Source organism: Alosa pseudoharengus, unplaced genomic scaffold (assembly GCF_046254945.1).
Source record: "Alosa pseudoharengus isolate Yale_2024_CS ecotype anadromous, Long Island Sound unplaced genomic scaffold, YU_APseudo_1.1 YU_APseudo_1.1_scf_8, whole genome shotgun sequence".
NCBI lineage: Eukaryota > Metazoa > Chordata > Actinopteri > Clupeiformes > Clupeidae > Alosa > Alosa pseudoharengus.
Window position 1 is genome coordinate 21,386,877 of NW_027468870.1, and position 18,914 is coordinate 21,405,790.

The 18,914-nt window shown below is 42.3% G+C and overlaps 2 protein-coding genes across 2 annotated transcripts in view; one reads left to right on the top strand and one right to left on the bottom strand.

The window, feature by feature from the left end:
• The window catches only part of scn4bb (sodium channel, voltage-gated, type IV, beta b), a 7,588-nt gene extending 4,619 nt beyond the window's left edge, over positions 1–2,969 (top strand). Inside the window, exons 2-5 of the mRNA XM_076274921.1 lie at positions 374–537; positions 1,343–1,565; positions 2,000–2,129; positions 2,873–2,969. Coding sequence (XP_076131036.1) covers positions 374–537; positions 1,343–1,565; positions 2,000–2,129; positions 2,873–2,969 — 614 coding nt within the window. The remainder of the gene's footprint in view (positions 1–373; positions 538–1,342; positions 1,566–1,999; positions 2,130–2,872) is intronic.
• Positions 2,970–9,952: 6,983 nt separating this feature from the next.
• Positions 9,953–18,471, bottom strand: tmprss4b (transmembrane serine protease 4b). The gene is made up of 11 exons (XM_076273705.1): positions 14,958–18,471; positions 14,289–14,444; positions 13,877–14,003; positions 13,040–13,162; positions 12,611–12,654; positions 12,292–12,454; positions 11,691–11,857; positions 11,261–11,356; positions 10,999–11,141; positions 10,768–10,917; positions 9,953–10,271 (listed from the first exon to the last, which is right to left on the bottom strand). Exons 1-11 carry the CDS (start codon positions 15,091–15,093, stop codon positions 10,263–10,265), a joined length of 1,314 nt encoding a protein of 437 aa, XP_076129820.1. The 5' UTR covers positions 15,094–18,471; the 3' UTR covers positions 9,953–10,262.
• Positions 18,472–18,914: the final 443 nt, after the last annotated feature.

The following is an 18,914-nucleotide window of genomic DNA, read 5'->3' on the forward strand; positions in this document are numbered from 1 at the left end:
GAGAGAGAGAGCAAGAGAGAGAAAGAGAGAGAAAGAGTTTGTGGGTGGGTGCCAGTGCCTGCGTTTGTGTGGCACTATGAAACTGTCCCCATCTGACCTTGGCTGATTAATGATGGGTGGCAGAGCTGATGGTTTATGAAAGACAGAGAGAGAGAGAGAGAGAGAGAGAGAGAGAGAGAGAGAGGGGATGAGAGAATGATTAGCAACGAGGAAACTGGTCAGCTAAACAACTACATTAAGAGACAAACCTTGACATTCCAAGTCAGGATGGCATTCAAGAAACTATAGAATACTCCAATAGAATAACCCAAAGCCATACTGTAGCTTACTGTTGCAACCCACCCACTCTAGCTGCTGTGTGTCTCCCTGTAAGGTGTGTGGTATGGCCAGGCTCTGGAGATGATCACAGGAAAGATCCCTTACCTGGAGGCGGTCAACGGCAGCACCGTCCTGCTGCCCTGCAAGTACGCCAGCTGTGTTGGCATCCAGGACCTCTTCTTCCAATGGTCCTTCAACGACACCGACCCGGCCAACAGGGTAAGGACCTGTTTCTTCCCTCTGTCTGCATCTATTACCCACGATGCCACAGAGTCATGAGAGTGGTCACTGAGTCCACCATCTGGTTGCTGAGTCAGAAACTAGCTGATTTTTCCAACTGATGAAACATTTTTCTCATATTCTTTGGGTGATATGTTGATGGTTATGGTTATAGTTATATGATTTAGCAGACGCTTTTGTCCAAAGTGGCTAACAAATAAAAAACAATGCCACATTTAAAAATGAACAGTGAACAGTTTTGACTACATTAAGGAAAATAACAATATTACACAATAATGTCAATGCAATATCAATGATAGCCTAATGAAAATAAACAAATATCATTAGGGCTGTAGTGGAGGCTAAACGCAAGTAAACACTGTATTATACACATTCACAATATGTACACTCATCAACACTCTATGAACAATCTGATACCGCATGGCGCAGTCCACCTCACCACGGTCACAGAATTCATAGTTTACCCACCTCTTATTTTACCACATCCTTGAATATCATAATACCATAACTCATAAGAACTGCTTAATTAATTAAGTGTATGCTGAACAGATGTGAAACACTATTGGCTGTGGAGTGCTTTGGTTTCAATAGGCTATAATTGTTTAATGTTATTGATTGGTCGACTTTTTTGCCAAGCAAATCAATAAAGCATCTGCAAGAATGATTAAGCAAAAAGTTCACCAACAACTGTGAAGGAAGTAACACTCACTAAGTAATGTATTGAAAGACGTTCAGGGAAATGATGCATGTATACTTTCAACCTAATCTTTCGTTTGACACACAGCTGTGTGACGCTGTGATTAAGGACGAGTTCACAGAGCCTCGACACCTAAACATCTACAAGGACCGGGTGGAGTTTGTAGGCTCCACCAAGGACCAGAATGTCTCCATCTTGCTCTGGAACATCACCTTTGAGGATGGAGGGGTCTACACCTGCTATGGCAAGAACCCCAAAGAGAAGGGCAGATTCCACAATGCCACCTTCACCCTGGTGGTGGTCGATGAACGTATGTGGCTAGGGAGGGGCAAAAATGTGTAGCACAAGATGCTTCATACTTTGATTACCTATTTCCTTTACAGTTATGCTTAATTAATTAATACAGTAGACTCTATATTAGCAATTTAATGTACAGTATATTAATGCATGTTATTACAAGAGGAATGAGGGGTTACGGTTAGAGTTAGTCTTGTAACATAAGAACATTCAGATTCAGAGATTCAGATTCAGAGAGTTTTATTCGTCACATACACAGTTATAACAGTATACAACCAGTACCAGTGAACATTTGATATTAAGTACTCTTTTACTTCCCTGTGAAGTGCACACAGTATGATTTTGTATTTATATACAGTTCACTGTGACAATCTTCATAATTGTTTGGGATACACGTTCGTACAAGTTTGTCCTTTAACGTTCTGCTCTGGGTTTCCCTTCCTCCAGTGAAGGTGGTGGATAACAGTCTGGGTATCCTGATCGCCTCTTGTGTGGGAGGCTTCATCGGCCTGCTCGTGTGCTACGCTCTGATAAAGAACTTGACTCTCTTCATTATCGCAAAGTTAGACGAGAAAAAGTAAGTGAACATTAACACAGCACAACACAGAATAACAAGTGAATCCCATTCATGTACACCGTCCTTCAGGTGAGACGTTAATCCTGACTCGTTGTTCTCATAAAAGATCCCTTGGCAAGGAGTAGCGATTTCCCCGGTGTCCTGACTAAATTCTCAACATTCTGATCATTCAGTCTGGCCCCCTAATCATCCCCCGGTGTCATTCTTTTTCTTACTCTCCACCTCAAAGCTGGTGTGTGGTGAGCATTATGGTGCATAACGGCGGCCGTGCATCCGTCAAGTGGGTGCTACACACATTGGTGGTGGTTAGTGAGGTTCTCCCTTCACTGTGAAGCACTTTAGGTGCCTTGAAAAGTGCTATATAAATGCAATGTGTTGGTGTTGACGTTGATGTTGATGTGAATTAAAAGAACATACAATGTGGAAATCCAGTATGTGATGACCACTGAGTGGGATGGCAGATAATGAGTCCCTCCACTCCTGGAGCTGACACAGAATAGCTAATGGTCTTTCAAAATGAACAGGACACAAACCAGTTTGTTGGGGTGGGGGGGTTTAATTACATATTTAATTTATTTTGACAAAAATCAGGCAAAATGCAACACAAATGTGACCAGAATACTCTGTGATGACACAAAGAAATTGATATTCCAGCCTATTTGAAGATAACTTATTTGTTCTTTCCCTTTCTCTCTCCCTATAATCCTCTCTGTCCTTTTTCTATCTGTGTCTGTGGCTCACAGTAAAGAGTGCCTTGTGACGTCTTCAGGGATCGATAACACAGAAAACGGCCTCTCAGGATCCAAATCGACGCCCAAAGCCACACCAAAGAAAGCCTGAGAGCCTGCATGTATGTAGATTCCCATAGAACAAAAACAAAACAAAACAAAACAAAACAAAACAAAACAAAACAAAATCATCCAAAACACAGTACCCTCCCTCTTGACTCATACCTCTGCAGAACGATGCCAAATGCAGGAGGGACATGAGACGAGCGCCCCCTTCAGGCTAAACACCTCTCCAGTCCTCCTGCTTCCATTTACCACACTAGGCACGAAACATGAAAGCCCACACTGATCCACACTAAGCAATAGGCTACAACCACACCTCCTGTATTTCCACATCGTTTGATTTTTCTAACAGCCTTTCGTGTTGTGGTATCGCTGCTTCTTTTTCCCCTGCAATGTATATGCTTAGAGAACTTCTCTTAGTGCAACATTTTGTTTCTTTTATGGCACCTTATCCTTTCGAGTGCACTAGTGCAAAGGGAAAGTGGATGCCATCTGTGACTCCTGGTCTAGAACTGTGGTGCTTCTTTTGCAGATGCAGCTATAGGACATATCAACTCATGCTTCTCTCTCAGGTGTATGAATCAATTTGGAGGGAACTCTTCATTTCTGCATATATTTCTATATGCACTTGTGTGGTCGAATGGTACACAGAACCATGTGGGACTGTTTTTCTTATGATAATGTAAAGAAATAGTAATATAGCATATATTTATTTTATGCAAACTATGCTTGAGACAGGGATAAATGTAAGCTATACATTGTTTTTTTCTTCTGGGCTGGATAAGGAGCACCCCCCCCCCCTCTCTCTCTCCTAGTTCTTAGTTAAAAACGGTCAGTGAACCTGTCCAATCCTGCACAGGTTCACTTACGCACCTCTCTGACAGGTAAAATATTGTCCCTCCCTCTCTCTCTCTCTCTCTCTCTCTGTCTCTGTCCATCTCTCTCTCTCTTCTTACTCATCTGTTTTCCTCACACCATCCCTGAAAGTTGTTTTGCCCTTACCTCAGCTCTTAGCTGGATCGCATCTATTCCCCAGGGAACATCGCAAGTTTGTCTATTGTGGCCCACACATCCCACAGGCATTAGTTAACTGCTCCCAGGACAGATGTCGACCAGAGCTGTAACTCAGCTGTGCTTCGTTTGTGTCCTTTCGGCCACACTGTGCAGCCACACCCTCTATCGGGAGTCAAGGATAACTCCCTCTGTCTGTGCAGGAACGCCTGGCTAGAGGAATCTGGTTAATGAGATTCCTAAAATAGTCAACATTAGCAGAAGGGCCTGCCTGCTGTGTGGTGGATGCAATAAACTGTTGGTATTCTCTCTTCCCGTACAGTCTATTTTGAGCAGTACAGAGAGGTAATGCAATCCTGTAGCCTTGATGCAGTTGTAATGCAATTGCCAAGGTTACCACAGTGATGTACCATTGAGAGTGCGTGGGCCCCTCAACTCAGAACTACCCGTTCAGCACTTTTCCTTAGTCACCTATTCTAGGAAGGGGGGCTGAGGTGAAAAATTATGGGGAATGAAGGGCACTGCTTCTGGTTCAGCCCAGGGACATTCTTTATTTTTATGTTTTGCTTGTGATGACAAAAAAAAAAACACAGGTGCCTGTAAGCGCTTCTATCGCCACCTGCTGGTGGAAAGGACTAAGTAATGCAAACAAATACATGCAAAACATAAACGCTGCAAAAAGAAACAAAAAGAAAATGTTTAAAAAGATGCAAAACTTATAAAAAGGACAGATAAAATACTTCACGCAGATGAATGAACCTGACAATCCCATCCCAAGACCCATGCTCCTTGATAAATGAATGAATCTCTTAAAAGCTACAGTTAACCAATGTATTTTAGCATGTTCTAATGCCAGATTTATAGATACACAAAGCTCCTAACAGTAGAAATATACTTGATGTTTTTTTCACTTGAAACCCAGAATGAATCATATATTACCAACCACGTATTTAGAGGTTGGTTCAAACTTTTTTCATGTCAAAGTAGTTTATGCTTACTAATCATGCTTTACAATAACACATAATTCTCTGTGTGTGTGTGTGTGTGTGTGTGTGTGTGTGTGTGTGTGTGTGTGTGTGTGTGTGTGTGTGTGTGTTTGTCTGTCGTCTGTCTGTCTGTGTGTATATTGTGTCCTAATAAGTGATGGTGAGTGTGTGATGATGTGTATGAGTGTATGAGAGAGTGTGTAAGTGCATGCATATATCTGCCTATGGCTCACGTTGAGCAGTGTCAGAGAGTCTGCTGTGGATCGTTTAGGGCTGTAATGTACCTGCCAGGGCTTTGATCTGGACTGTTACCTAATTATAATTAACGACAGCTCTGAGAAGCATGCTCTCTGGCCTGTACCCCAGGAGTATCGTATCCAACCCCACAGAACTGAGTTGGGAGCCCAATGCTCAATGATGATCCAGCAAAGTGGTACTCATAGGAGGTTTATACCGAGAGCTTGTAATCATGAATGTACACATACATTCACATACATCACATATACACACACACACATTCACACACACATTTTCACACACACACACACACACACACACACACACACTGCACCTACAAACATACTTATTCATTACATTTCTGTTTGTAGCTACATTTATGCAACTGCTCAGACCAACTGCTAAATAATTTCCTACAAATGTAAGGTAATGGCAATAACACATTCTGTGCATTGGCGTCAAGAAAAGACAATAGAGTGACAAGGACTAGGAAGCAAAATCAGTCATATATATTGGGGATGTCTAAAGTGAGATGCTACTGCAAGACTGGATAGTTCCTACACCTGCAGAACACCTGTGTAAACAGGTCACCCCCCCCCCCCCCCAAAAAAAAAAAATCCCTTGTTCCTCATTATCCCCCTCTCCCTTGAAAAAGGTTTACCACTTTGCAGGTCCCTACTACAGCAAATGATGCCAAGGATGTAGTCCAATAATGACACGCTCCCTTGCCTCACAAATGAGAGACACTTACCCATTTTCTTAAAAAAAAATTAAACTGTTGAAATTCCCTGGCATATTTTGTAAAACCAAACTTCAGTCTTGGCATATACTTTGAGTCCCAGGTAGCTGTTAGAAAACTGAAGAAAGTGCAAAAGAAAGCAGAGCAAGTATGTAGTCAGAAGAAACCTCCTTAGCCAGGCTGAATAGCTGTGAGTCTTGAAACAGAAATGTTTGTTGAAACACTTGACTCATCTGTCTGGAATGACAGGTAACGTTGGGGCTCATCTGCAGAGCAGCAATAGAAAATATGAGCTGATGATAGCATTCAGGCAGGGACTTAATATTTAAATTGGACCAAGTATCGAACCCTGAGGCACCAACAGTGGAGAGGCACAATTGCTTGGGTATGTCCTAGCATTATGCAAGATTTGGACTCAACAGTTTCTAACATGCCCAATTCAGAGAGACTGCAAATATGTCTGCCTGGAGGATATCCATGGTCAGTAGAAAGGACTCATAAAACTAGGCTAGGATTAGATGAGTAGCGGAATTATGTTTTTCTAAACTGAGGACACATACATAAGAGTTCACTCAAGCTGTCTTATCTTGCTTCTAGTCTTACCTTTCATACAACAGATAAATGTACTCTGGAGCTGAATGACAAAAGCAATGGCATTCAATGGTATTACCCTCTGTAATCTGATCTTCCTTTTCACTTGATCTGTAAAGTTAGCATATTGCTAACTACTCAACCACTCACTTCACCCCATACACACAATATACCTCCTCTATCATCACTTGATTGAAATGCAATAGTGAGAAAGTCTTCAGTGGTCTGTGTGGAAGGAGTTTTTTTATAATTATTATTTAAATTAGGTGTATGTGGAATTAGTGCTGCACATCCACTGATTTATGATGAAGTAGCATCATGACCGTAGTTGATGGTAGCACTAGATGGCACTTTAGAGTTAGGTTGGCTTATGAGGTTTTGTTTGGATAGAGCTTCAGTCTAACATCCTAAGATTGCATATGCAGTGGAGATTCTTTACTTCAGGGCAAAGCTTCCTACATCTTTAAAATAACTGGATGTATGTATATTCTATATTGATGTCTTGATGTACAAAGAGAGAGAGAGAGAGAGAGAGAGAGAGAGAGAAAGAGTTTGAGTGTGTTTTTTTGGAAGATTGTCAAAATGCTAATTGACTATAGCTATAGCATACTGAGCACATAGAAAAGGGAGTCCTCCCTTTTAGTTTGAACGTTTGTTCAGGGTTTCAGTGTTCCTATGAATTTCTGATGAAGGATATGGGCCTTAATAAGGATAAGAAACTCAAAGGAATATATTTAGGGGGAAATTCATATTTACATTCATTGAGAACTGTGTTTAGATGTATTTGGGTATGTTTTGTTAAGCTTGCTCATGGAAATTTACTGCCAACCACTCAGCATCTTTTTGGGGAGCCAACAATGGCTGTCGCCATGACACTTCAGTATTCAGAAATCCGGTTTTCTATTTTCTGCCAAAGCTGCGTTGTATTGATTTTAATGTGATGGTAGACAGTGCCTGACACATCCTAAAGCCATGTAAAAGTGAACTTATTTTTTTCTGTCAGTCATATATTGTATAGAATATCCATATTGACTGCAGAAAGAAATATAAGTTGAAGAATACTCTAGTTAATCTGCTCTGACTGCACCACGTCATTATGTAAACAGAGGACAGAAGAGGAAAAACGGACAGATGTAGGCTCCCACAAATAAGGTGAATAGGGTAGGCCAACTTAAACCATGAATTCTAAAAGGTGTATCTGTGTAATTTCTGACACTTTAGGGCACATTGCTTTTATTAAAAAGGTGGTAAGGATATTGAAAAGGAGTAAAGATAATTCCACCCCCTTTTTTGTTCACTGGAAGATGCTAAGGAGATGTAAGCTCTGTTGTGTTGTAATATTTAACTACATTATTTTTGATAGAAATGGTTCAACAAAAGAGAGATGTTAAGACATGTGTCTGGTTGTTATGGGAACACATTTTCATATGCTTTCTGGATGACAGTAAAGTTCCATTTTTCATCACTAATCACACACAGCTGCAGTTTAGTGGCAAAGGTAGATATAATTTTGAACCAAAAAAACAAACATTTTATTTGTCTCTATTTGAGGCCAGTCGTGGGATAACCCTACCTTCCAGGGGTGACTGTATAAAGGCTGTGGTGCCGTTGGATTCAGTACTGCTAGTCAGCTACCTCTCGTCTATGGAGCGCCTCATCCACCAAAGGGCCTCTCTCGCTCCTCATACTGTGGTCACGTAGCAATAATGGGATGTTGAGCTATTAACGGGAGCTGTGGATGTGTGGCATTGTGACGGATGGAAAAATGGAGTTAGTTGCAGGGACAGAAAGAGGGAGCAAGTGCGTGACTTGCTTTACCTGAGTGGGGACAATGTAGTGAAGAGACTAGTTTTTCCCACCACACTTTTTGATCAACACGTTCTGATATGCACATTTATGAAAACATTAATGCCTAAAGGTGTTTAGCACACCAGTGTTTGGGGCTTATTTCTGTATGAGTGGGTGCTCCTATGGGCACAGGGAGAGTCAGCTGTTGAGATTTTTTCCCCAGTTTCTTTAACATCAACCATCTGTACTGAATCATTTGTTCAACTCAGAGCTATTTGGTTTGGGTGGAAATGGCAATGTAGGCCTACACACGGGGAACGGAATATCAGTCTTGATGTCATGATTTTATGAAATGGGTAAATAAACCATTTTGAGCAGAAGTACTAAAGACATTATCCAAGACAAATTTGGAGAAATTCTTAAAGATTGGGAAAATAAGAATGGTACAAAATGGTTGCCAGCAATACTGAATGTTGTTAATTGTAACATGGTGAATGGTAAGGCCCACTTCACTGGGGCAGGGTTGAATGACTGTGTTAGGTTCCATGCCTTGTTTCTGTTGATTGTTCACTTGTGTGTGAGATTGTGTAATGTATTGCAAATGATCTGCTGTTTGGCCACGTTTTGAGTCGGCTGCCCACAGTATTCTATTGCACTTTAGACAACAGAATGTTCTCAAACTTGAAGTGTTCTGTATCTATGGAGGCTGCTGTTGCTGAATGTTGAGTCCATAAATGCAGTAGATCTATTTTACCAAAATGTGAACATAACTGTGAAAGTAGACACCATAACATCAATGCAGTTCAACAATTACAATAACTCTGTATTTCAATATGGGATTGTGTATTTCAAGATGTTTTGAAATGTCAACTGTTCAAAGAAATTGAGCTGGTTTCTTAAAAGCTTTGTAGAGATGATATAATCCAGATGATATAAAAGGGAAGAGAGAGAAAGTTATCATTTTCAATCCTTTAATCTCTCTGTAAAATACAAGCATCCTAGCTCTATGATGCTTTTCAGAAACTGATGTCCTTTGTGCATTTTCACTGTTGACCAAGGGGTCCTAGGGTGGTTCTCTGCATGATCCCATGAAGTCCCCTCTGGATTTACACACAGGTCTAAATTAATACATAATATATGAATATGCTGAATTAATATATAAATATGGAGGAGTTTGGACTCCTATCTGGTCCAGTTAGCCATTTGATTAGAACACTGCACTTGATTAGTAAAACTTTCTCCAGAATTTTTAATGGTAATGCTACGAGACCTAATGGTGACCTCTAAAACATTCTTCCAACAGTCACACTTGATTGAACAGAACCAAAGCTAAACTTCAATTTGCCAATTGATAAAATGGGTATTTTCTGTAGATACCATCTAGCTAAATTCCTTGCAACTCCTGCTTATTCAAACCAAAGCAGAAACATCACCTAAAAATGTGCACATCTATACATGTGCAAATCTCCAGAATGTTCCCTTACATTCTAATGTCCCAGGTCAGAGATTCTAAAGTTGATCTCACCCAGTCACAAACTCTGACCCCTTGGTCCATAACATGAAGGGGCATCCATGTGGTTCTTGCATTCAAACAACACAGCCATGCATATCAATTATATTTTCTTTATTACAAAAGCTTAAGAAATAAAAGTTTTGGATAAAATACAAAGGATGGCGTTATTGTTTTTTTGTGTGTGTCATTCTAATAAACAATTTCCACAAACCTCTCAAGACCCGTACATTTAAAAGTGTATGTATAAGAAAACTCTGTATATGAACCAATATTTTTTAGATAAGTAGATGAAAGTGGGATAACTATGATAACAGTATGCAGCATAACAGCATGACTTAAAACAACACAAACACATTTGGCAGGATGTTTAGTAATGATGGTACCCAGCAGCATAATGATAATGGATATATTTATCCTTTATATATGATCACCTGATGCTCCGAAGGAATTACTTCAAAATACTAATTATGAGGTTCGTCAAGAATTCTGAAAAAGATTAGGAACAAAAATACACATCATTATGGGTAGATCTGGGTTATTATTGTGCATTTCTTGGGAGAAATTATCCCATCTAGTGGTGAGATGGTATATTGCAACAGACTTCAGAGTTCTTAGCAAAAAATAGATTTTGCACAGAACTGTAGCCTACTGATGCATGCTAAGCTACCACCCATAAAACTCTTAAGTTCGCCTACAAAAAAGCTGCCATCTTTGACATCCGGTATCTGGCGAATTTTCCTATGGGAAAATAACATGACTTGAACACACTTTTGTCCTCTGCCTTCGAGTGGATACTGTGATCTCCGGTACGTAAAGGCGACACACTTAGATTTTTGCTACCCCAGAGCTAACCTGCAATGCAACTTGCCATAGGTAGGTAAGTTAGCTTCAATTAACAACGTATGTCCTTATATGGGCAAAGATGGCCGTTTTGATTTTTTTTTGTAGGCGAACTTCAGAGGTCTATACCAAGGCCTCTTACTTGGATGACTGAGTGGATCCACTCAAGCACTGTGCTGACATTGGTGTAGACGCCGGGGTAGTTGTTGCGGGCACATCCCCATCCCCAGCTGACCACACCCACCAGCTGCCAGTGAGAGGTCAGATACACCAGAGGACCCCCACTGTCACCCTGGGAAACAGTAGAATTGAATTAGAAAGAATGGAATCTGACAAGTGGAACAATAGAATGCCCTGATGACAAGAGGCATACCTGGCAAGAATCCACCTCACCCTTCATATACCCAGCGCAAAGCATTCTGGGTGAGATGGAGGTGCCGTAGACAGATGGTTGGGTGCAGACTCCCTTGTCAACCAGAGGAACCGTGGCCTTCTGCAAGACAGAGGCTAGCTCACCTAAAAGAATAGAAGAGAAGGTACAGCTTAAAGAAAGCAAAAGGTTTCCTAGAAGGGCATATAGAAGGGAATGTGCCCGAGACAGTGATCAATAATCCTCAAATTTCTCCTGTACGTACCGTTCTCCTGAAGTAAACCCCATCCAGTCACTACGAGTGGTTCTCCAGTCTTCAAGGGCAGATAGTATGGGGGCAAACATACTGGATATACAGAGTCTGGATGGAAACATTACAGAGCAACAAACATTACGTGATTAAGCCATAGGGAAAACTAGGGGCAGGTGAGCCATTGTTTAACTGCTGCTGTGGAGCCATTCATTTACATTTACCCAAAGTAATGGTGCTACAAAGCCAATATGAGTAAATAATGCCGCTAACATAACATAATCCATAAAGACAGTAAAACAGGACCGTGTTTATATTTGACATCAATCTAATCCTGCTCAACACCTGGTGAGCAGAACATTCAAATAGCTCAAAGTACATAACGCCTCTAGTAGTACACTCCATGGCAGACCCATGAGGACAATCTAAATGTCCCTCAGCCCACCTGTAGTCTTCACAGGTTGGGAGAGTTGCATCAAGGCGATGTCGTAGTCATTCAATGTGGGTTTGTAGCTGCTGTGAATGACGATACTCTCCACGGAAACGCCCCCAGATGACCCCATCTGCGTCCTACCCAGCACAACACGCCAGTGGTCCACTTCCCTGGTTTGACTATGTGTACATCAGTACATATCAAGGCATCAGATAGTGAATGATGAGGTATAATGAGGCAGTACCGTTTTTTTGCCATCTAAGCAGCTACTATATTGTACTGTACTGTAACTCTAATCTAGCTATCTTAACATACCTGGCTTTAATAATATCATTAGGGGCACGGATCAAAGCTGGCTTGCTTGCCTGCCAAATGGTGTATTTCTGCGATACAACTGGCATAGTGAATAGGCTTGGTGTCATGTGAGAATGGCAGATGTGCGTCGCCCTCCTTCAAACAACAATATACCAACAAAAATGACTTAAGATGTTAAAAAGGCTAGCTAGCGTCCTACAACAAATGAAAATGATACTGCTTAATGTTCCTAAAACTACCACAAAAAACATGTCATTTTGGTGAAATCCTGACCATGTCTCCACGAGGGTGTCAGTACCTGTTGAAGCAGTGTGCGGCTGTAACGACCCATCTGAGGGAGACCAGCGAGCCCCCACAGCGGTGCTGGCCCCTCCACTGCAGACTGGCCTGCCATGGCCACTCCTCGATGAAGGTGTCGCTGCCGCCCACAATCCGATCCTCACCCACCGCGGGCCCACAGTCTGGACGGGTCAGAAACAAAAGAGCAGGTCAAAGGTCAACGAGGAACTGCCCTTTTGGCCTCCTTACACCAAACAACTTTGACAAGATTTGGGAAAGATTCTACACACACTCTCTCTCTCACTCACACACACACACACACACACACACACACTTACCTGAACAGGAGAGTGCAATGACCGAGCCAGAGGAGCAAGATTTCCTATAGGAGATGAGGGAGGGCCAAGGTCAAAAGGTCAGACCGTGAGGATAAAAGGAAATCAGCACTTTACTGGCACACTACAGTTCACGGACCATACAGCTATAAACATGTGCAGGTCATCAGGGGTGAAATGATTAACTGGACAATCATACTGGTATATGTGTCTCATACAAACACAGGATACATGACTTGCAAAAATGTATTTACACAGTCACATATCTGCATGTGTCCAGCCAGATTGTGCATTTTTCCTGTGGACATTGCAGCCCTTATCATGGTGTGTGGACATACTCATTATCATGGTGTGTGTGTGTGTGTGCACACGAGCGAGAGAGCGAGAATTTTTGTCTTCTTGTCTGTCGATGTCCTCTCTCGGCAGACTTACTGTGGTCTAACACCTGTGGGAACCAGTGCAGTGTTTGATGAGGCTTTAGCCTGAACCCCACTGAAGGACTTGGGCAGGTGGGCGGGCAGACGGTCCACTGGGACCAGAGAACTGCGGGGACTCCTTTTAGAAGAGAGAGAGAGAGAGAGAGATGGTCACTTCAGAGGAGTCTTGAATAATTTATTTGGCTAAACAGAGCAGCCAGCAATACATCAAACAGAATCAGTTTGGCCTACTGGTTTCCCAATATGGTTTGTAGTCAATTGATGCAAGTAATTGCGATTGCAATTTGCGAGCTGCACAGATGCTGCGTACGTACAGGACCTTTACAAGGAATGTGGACATCAACTTTACAGTCACACTCTGTGACCCATTAAACAAATGAATCATCAGGGTTCACAGCGAGACACGGGTCAGTCATTCTGCTAAAGATGCATTTTACTGTAACAGTGTTCAGCGATAAGCATAATACAATTGTATGTAATTAGGCGTCAGTTTATGAGACAATGAGTCACGATACCTTTTCAACTCAAACCATGCAGATGATTACTTTATATAAAATTCACATAAGAAATTGGATTGGGTTATGACTCAAACAAGTCTTACTGAGGACTGCAAGATGGAAGTAGAATTTAAAATGCAAGAGAGATAAAGCACTAAAGTAATATGGCCACTTTGGCAGTGAATTTGTAGAGTACATTATGCATAATCGATTCAAATGATAGTCTATGTCTTGCAGTCAGAGGAACTAAAATAAAATGGTGGGCAATTCTTAGAGGTAGGTGTGTGTGTGTGTGTGTGAGTGTGCGTGTGTATAAGTAATAGAAATGAACTCGCTCTGTGTAGCCTAGTTGCCGGCAGATGCGTTGGGTGTGGCGCCATCTCCAGTTCTCAGCACACACATAACTCCAGCCGCTCCCAGCGGAGTACACCTGCAGCACCAAATGATTGCTCACAAGACGTACTGTAAGAGAGAGGAAAAACAGGGGGGTTGTTGTTGTTGTTGTTGTTGTTGTTATGTAGACAGGTTTCAGAGGAAACAAAATGATGTCTGGTCTAATTGAAACCTACAAATTTCTATCAAATTTTATTTTGTGTCCTGAACATATTTCACCGCGTTCTGTAAACCTCACCTAGCTCACCATTTAAATCCTGGCCAGTACAGCACATTATATGTGTGTTTCTTCACAAAAGACACATTGGTACACAAAGTGTAACCTCCGCTGGCTACCATTACACAGGCACCTACCAGGGAAGGTGCCATTGCTGGTGACGTTGGACACGCAGTTGGCCTCGTCCTCTCCGTACCTGCAGTCGGCTTTCCCATCACAGGTGACCTCCGAGGGGACAAACCCCAGAGAGCTCCGGCAGAAGAAATAGTTATCTGCAATTAACCGCTCCGCCACTGTGTAGAGAGAGGGAGAGAGAGTTTTCTCTTTTCTTGAATGTCTTACTGCGGTCTATAGAATAACAGAGCCCTAAACAGAACATGATCACACACAGTCAAGAGTGTTTTGTGTTTGCAGCCAGTGGCACAGTGCAGTTCAGTCAATTCGTACTATGCAGAGCTTGAAATTGCTTTTTGCTCTCACCCACCACTCATTCCCCACAAGATTACAGGATCCTGATAGTCAGTCTATAATCTAGTCCAATTTTCTGGAGAGAATCATTCAGGCATGTGTATGACATGGGGTATGAATGAAGAGGGGGGAAACAGGAGCTGGCTGAGGGATTGAAGGGTTGGTTTAAAAAAAGAGAAAGCAAGTAAGAACTAAGCAAGAAAAAAAACATTCAAGGCATTCAAGGAGAGGATACCAAACAGTATATTTTTAAGGGGTAGAAGGATGGGGATTGCAAAGACAAAACAAGAGAAACAAGAGAGAGGGGAATAGAGAGAGGAGAAACCTGCAGAGCTTACAGAAGTACGCTCCTATTGCTAGCGCTCCCAGGATGAGCAGGATGCATGTTGCGATGCCGACACCCAGCTTTACCTTTGACCTCCGCTGGCTCTCACGGAAAGTCATCATCTTCCTGCGGTGTGTTTGCATCCCCATGGCTGTGTGTGTTTAGAAATGTGTGTTTTAGTGTGTGTGTGTTCAAATGAAAACTTTCCAAAAATTCTGATGTCAATTACCATGAAAGAACTTATACTTAATATGAGAATGTAGGCCAAACAAGGTTGTCACCTCATTTTAAAATGGCCTTGTAGAACATACTTTTACTAGGCTACTTACAGCATGTTTGGGCACCCAATTATGATTACCACCCATGGCAAAGCAGTCAAATTAACACATGATCACCTCACCTTTGTGTTCACGTCTTGTCTGTGTTTCTCCCTGTGTTTGTGAACTTGCCTTTGTTGCGTGAATGAGTGAGAAACTTCCAGATGGTTGCCTCTCTGCTTGGTTGGCGGCCCAGGTGATCTTAACGAGCCTTGATTGGGGATTTGTTCCCATTCCCACCCTCTCAATGAAAGTTTGACAAAAATGCTGTGTTCTTTGAAACTATAGTTTTGACACATCACTGCAAAAATGGTTAATTGTTTAAACAATGATTGAGGGGATAAGGATTATTTAAAGTTTTTTCTCTAAAAATGTAAATGTAAATATATTCTGTGGCTTTTTGAAAACGCTTCCAAATGAGGCCAGTAGTCTCTGATTTGAATCCACGAGCAGGAAATAAGGTCAAAAGTATCTTTGTCCCTTATGGCCTCCTTACACCAAACAACTTTGACAAGATTCGGGAAAGATTCTTGAAAGTCTTTTGAGTAAAGCTTGAATGGGGGCATTAGTTAAAAGACTACAATCTTTCAAGAATCTTTCCCAAATCTTGTCAAAGTTGTTTGGTGTAAGATAGCCATTAGCTGAAATCATGCATGAAAAGATATTCTAGATTCAACAGTTGTGTGAGAACCAGAAATATGTGTTCCTTTTTACCAGTCAAGCCAACACCTAAATACAAAGAAACACATATAGAGAACATGTATATATCATTTGGACATGTTATATAATCTGTAATGATTTAATGCTTTTTGCAAAGTAGAGTTGTACAAAGTCAAAAAGGTCTGTCACTGATGTATGTCTTTGCAATACACATGTGCCTTTCTTAGCTTTTAAAGCAAATACAATTATGTACTTAGCAGGAATGCCAAAGTGCCCTTTTGAAAAAAATGAAACAATCTGTTTTCCACAATTTTCCACATTTTCTTTCAGTCAATACAACCACTTAAGATGACTCATGATACAACCACTTAAGATGACTTAGTCACAGCAAACAAGACAGTGAGTAACTGCTGCGTGACTGTTTTTACTGAATCATGGCTCAACGAGAACATCCCCGACTCTGCTATACACCTGGAGCAGCTAACGTGCTATCGAGCTGACAGAGCCCTAGCAGACAAAAAACGTGGTGGAGGAGTTTGTGTTTACACACATGATGCTTGGTGCCGAGACGCTACGGTAGTACACAGACACTGCTCTCCACTGGCGGAGTTTATGATCATTAAGTGCTGACCCTTCTACCTCCCCAGGGAATTCACCACGATTCTCCACCTGGGTCTCCACCTGGACAATAAACTGGACTGGTCAGCCAACACTGACTCTACAAGAAAGGGCAGAGCAGGCTGTACTTCCTGAGGAGGCTGCGGTCCTTCAATGTGTGCAGTAAGCTCCTCAGTCTATGCAGTAGTATGTTGGGGAGGAAGCACAAGGAAGAAGGATGCGGGGCGAATTGACAGGCTGGTAAGGAAGCTGGCTCTGTAGTGGGAACTGAACTGGAGTGCATCACTTCACTATCTGACAAAATGATCCTGAACAAACTGATCAACATTTTGGACAATGAGTGTCACCCACTCCACAGCACTATTGTTAAGCAGAAGAGCCTGATCAGCTGGAGACTTCACTCACTGCCTTGCACAACTGACAGACTGAGAAAGTCATTTGTCCCCAGGGCCATTGAACTGTTCAATGCCTCACTTAGGGGAAGAGGAGAGATAGACTTCTCTGCATAGTCTGTCTGCCTCTTCACCCCCTCCATGTTTGGATACTGTCTGTCCACTAGCCACTTTTACCACTGTCTTTATGCCTCACTGTTTGCGTGCTATATTAGCACATATGCATAACCCCCCCCTCCATGCCACAGCCGAACTGTGGCCACACTTATACATTTTCTTTAAATAGTTAAATATATAGATATATAGACTTTACTTTACTTTATTTCTGCATTGTTGCACTGTTGACTTACTCATTTGCACTATCATCATGACCACTATCACCATTGCACTACCACCATGACACTCATTCACACAGAGCACCTTAGAGCACCTTACCATACCTTACTATGCACAGAGAATCACAGGCTCAGTCCCTGCCTCAGTCATTGCAAGCGCCTCTGATTGATTAATCACCACTATGTGGATACTGTTTTTAGAATTGATTTAGATTAAGTGTTAGTTAGTATAATTTGTATTTTAGTATATTTAGCATATTCTTTATCTTCTACTGTCCTTATTGCTAGTTGTGTTTTTATATTATATACTTTAATTACTCTTTCTGCTGTTAAAGAATGTGTTTGTGTTGTTTGTATGCTGCTGAGATCTTGAATTTCCCCTGGGGATCAATAAAGTATCTATCTAGCTATGGTGTACATCCCCCCCAGCAACAAAAACAGTGATAGGAGCATGGCACTGAATGAGCTGTATCGGGCCGTCAGTGAACAACAAAGTGAACACATGGATGCCTTCACAATCATCACGCCAATCTCAAAACTGTACTACCAAAATTTCACCAACATGTAAACTTCCCAACAAGAGGACAAAATACCCTGGACCTTGTTTACACCCCACAGAAAGAAGCCTACAAAGCCAAACCCCTCCCCCACATCGGACAGTCAGACCACATTAGCATCCTGCTGCTGCCCCGATACAGACAAAGAGCAAAGGTCACCAAACCAGTTCTGAAGGAGGTGAGAGTGTGGGCGGAGGGGGCCGTCTCACAACTTCAGGACTGCTTTGAAACAACAGACTGGGATATTTTCAAAACAGCTGCCACCCCCAACAACCACATTGACATTGAGGAATACACAGACACTCTGACCTCTTACATCACCAAATGCATCGATGATGTTACAGAAATAAAACACATCACCACTCGGGCCAACCAGAAGCCATGGCTGACAGGAGACATCCACAGACTGCTGAGGGCCAGAGACAAAGCCTTCAGGGCTGGAGATGTAGCTGGCCTAAGAACAGCGAGGGCTAACCTGTCCCAGGGCATCAGGAAGGCAAAAAAGGATTACACAGACAAAATAACAACACACTTCAAAGACAGCAGAGACGCACAGAGCCTGTGGCAGGGCATACAGGCCATCACTGACTACAAGCCTGCGCCACGGAGCTGTGAGAACAACATCTCTCTGCTAAATGACCTGAACAATTTCGCCCGTTTTGAAGCACAAAATGACACTCACCCACAGAAAACCCCACCCCACCCCCACGACCAACCCCTGTACCTGTCCTCTGCCAGCGTGAAGAGGACACTAGCCACCATTAACCCACGCAAAGCAGCAGTCCCAGACAACATACCAGGCCGAGTGTTGAAGGACTGTGCAGAAGAGCTGAAGGATGTTTTTACAGACATTTTCAACACCTCTCTGGAGCAAGCAGTCATCCCATCACTTTTCAAAGCTGCCACCATCATACCCGTGCCAAAGAAATCATCACCATCATGCTTCAATGACTACCGTCCTGTAGCACTCACGCCCATAATCATGAAGTGCTTCGAACGGCTAGTCATGTCACACATCAAAGCCACCCTACCCCCCACCCTGGACCCCTTCCAGTTTGCATACCGAGCCAAACGATCCACGGAGGATGCAA

What these genes read in the sequence shown, in the direction of transcription:
- tmprss4b (XM_076273705.1), bottom strand. Translation starts at nt 15,093, where the DNA reads ATGGGGATGCAAACACACCGCAGGAAGATGATGACTTTCCGTGAGAGC. An exon ending in AGCAATAGGAGCGTACTTCT is followed by an intron (nt 14,445 to 14,957) that starts GTAAGCTCTGCA and finishes CTCTCTACACAG; the next exon opens with TGGCGGAGCGGTTAATTGCA. An exon ending in GCCGCACACTGCTTCAACAG is followed by an intron (nt 11,858 to 12,291) that starts GTACTGACACCC and finishes ATGTACACATAG; the next exon opens with TCAAACCAGGGAAGTGGACC.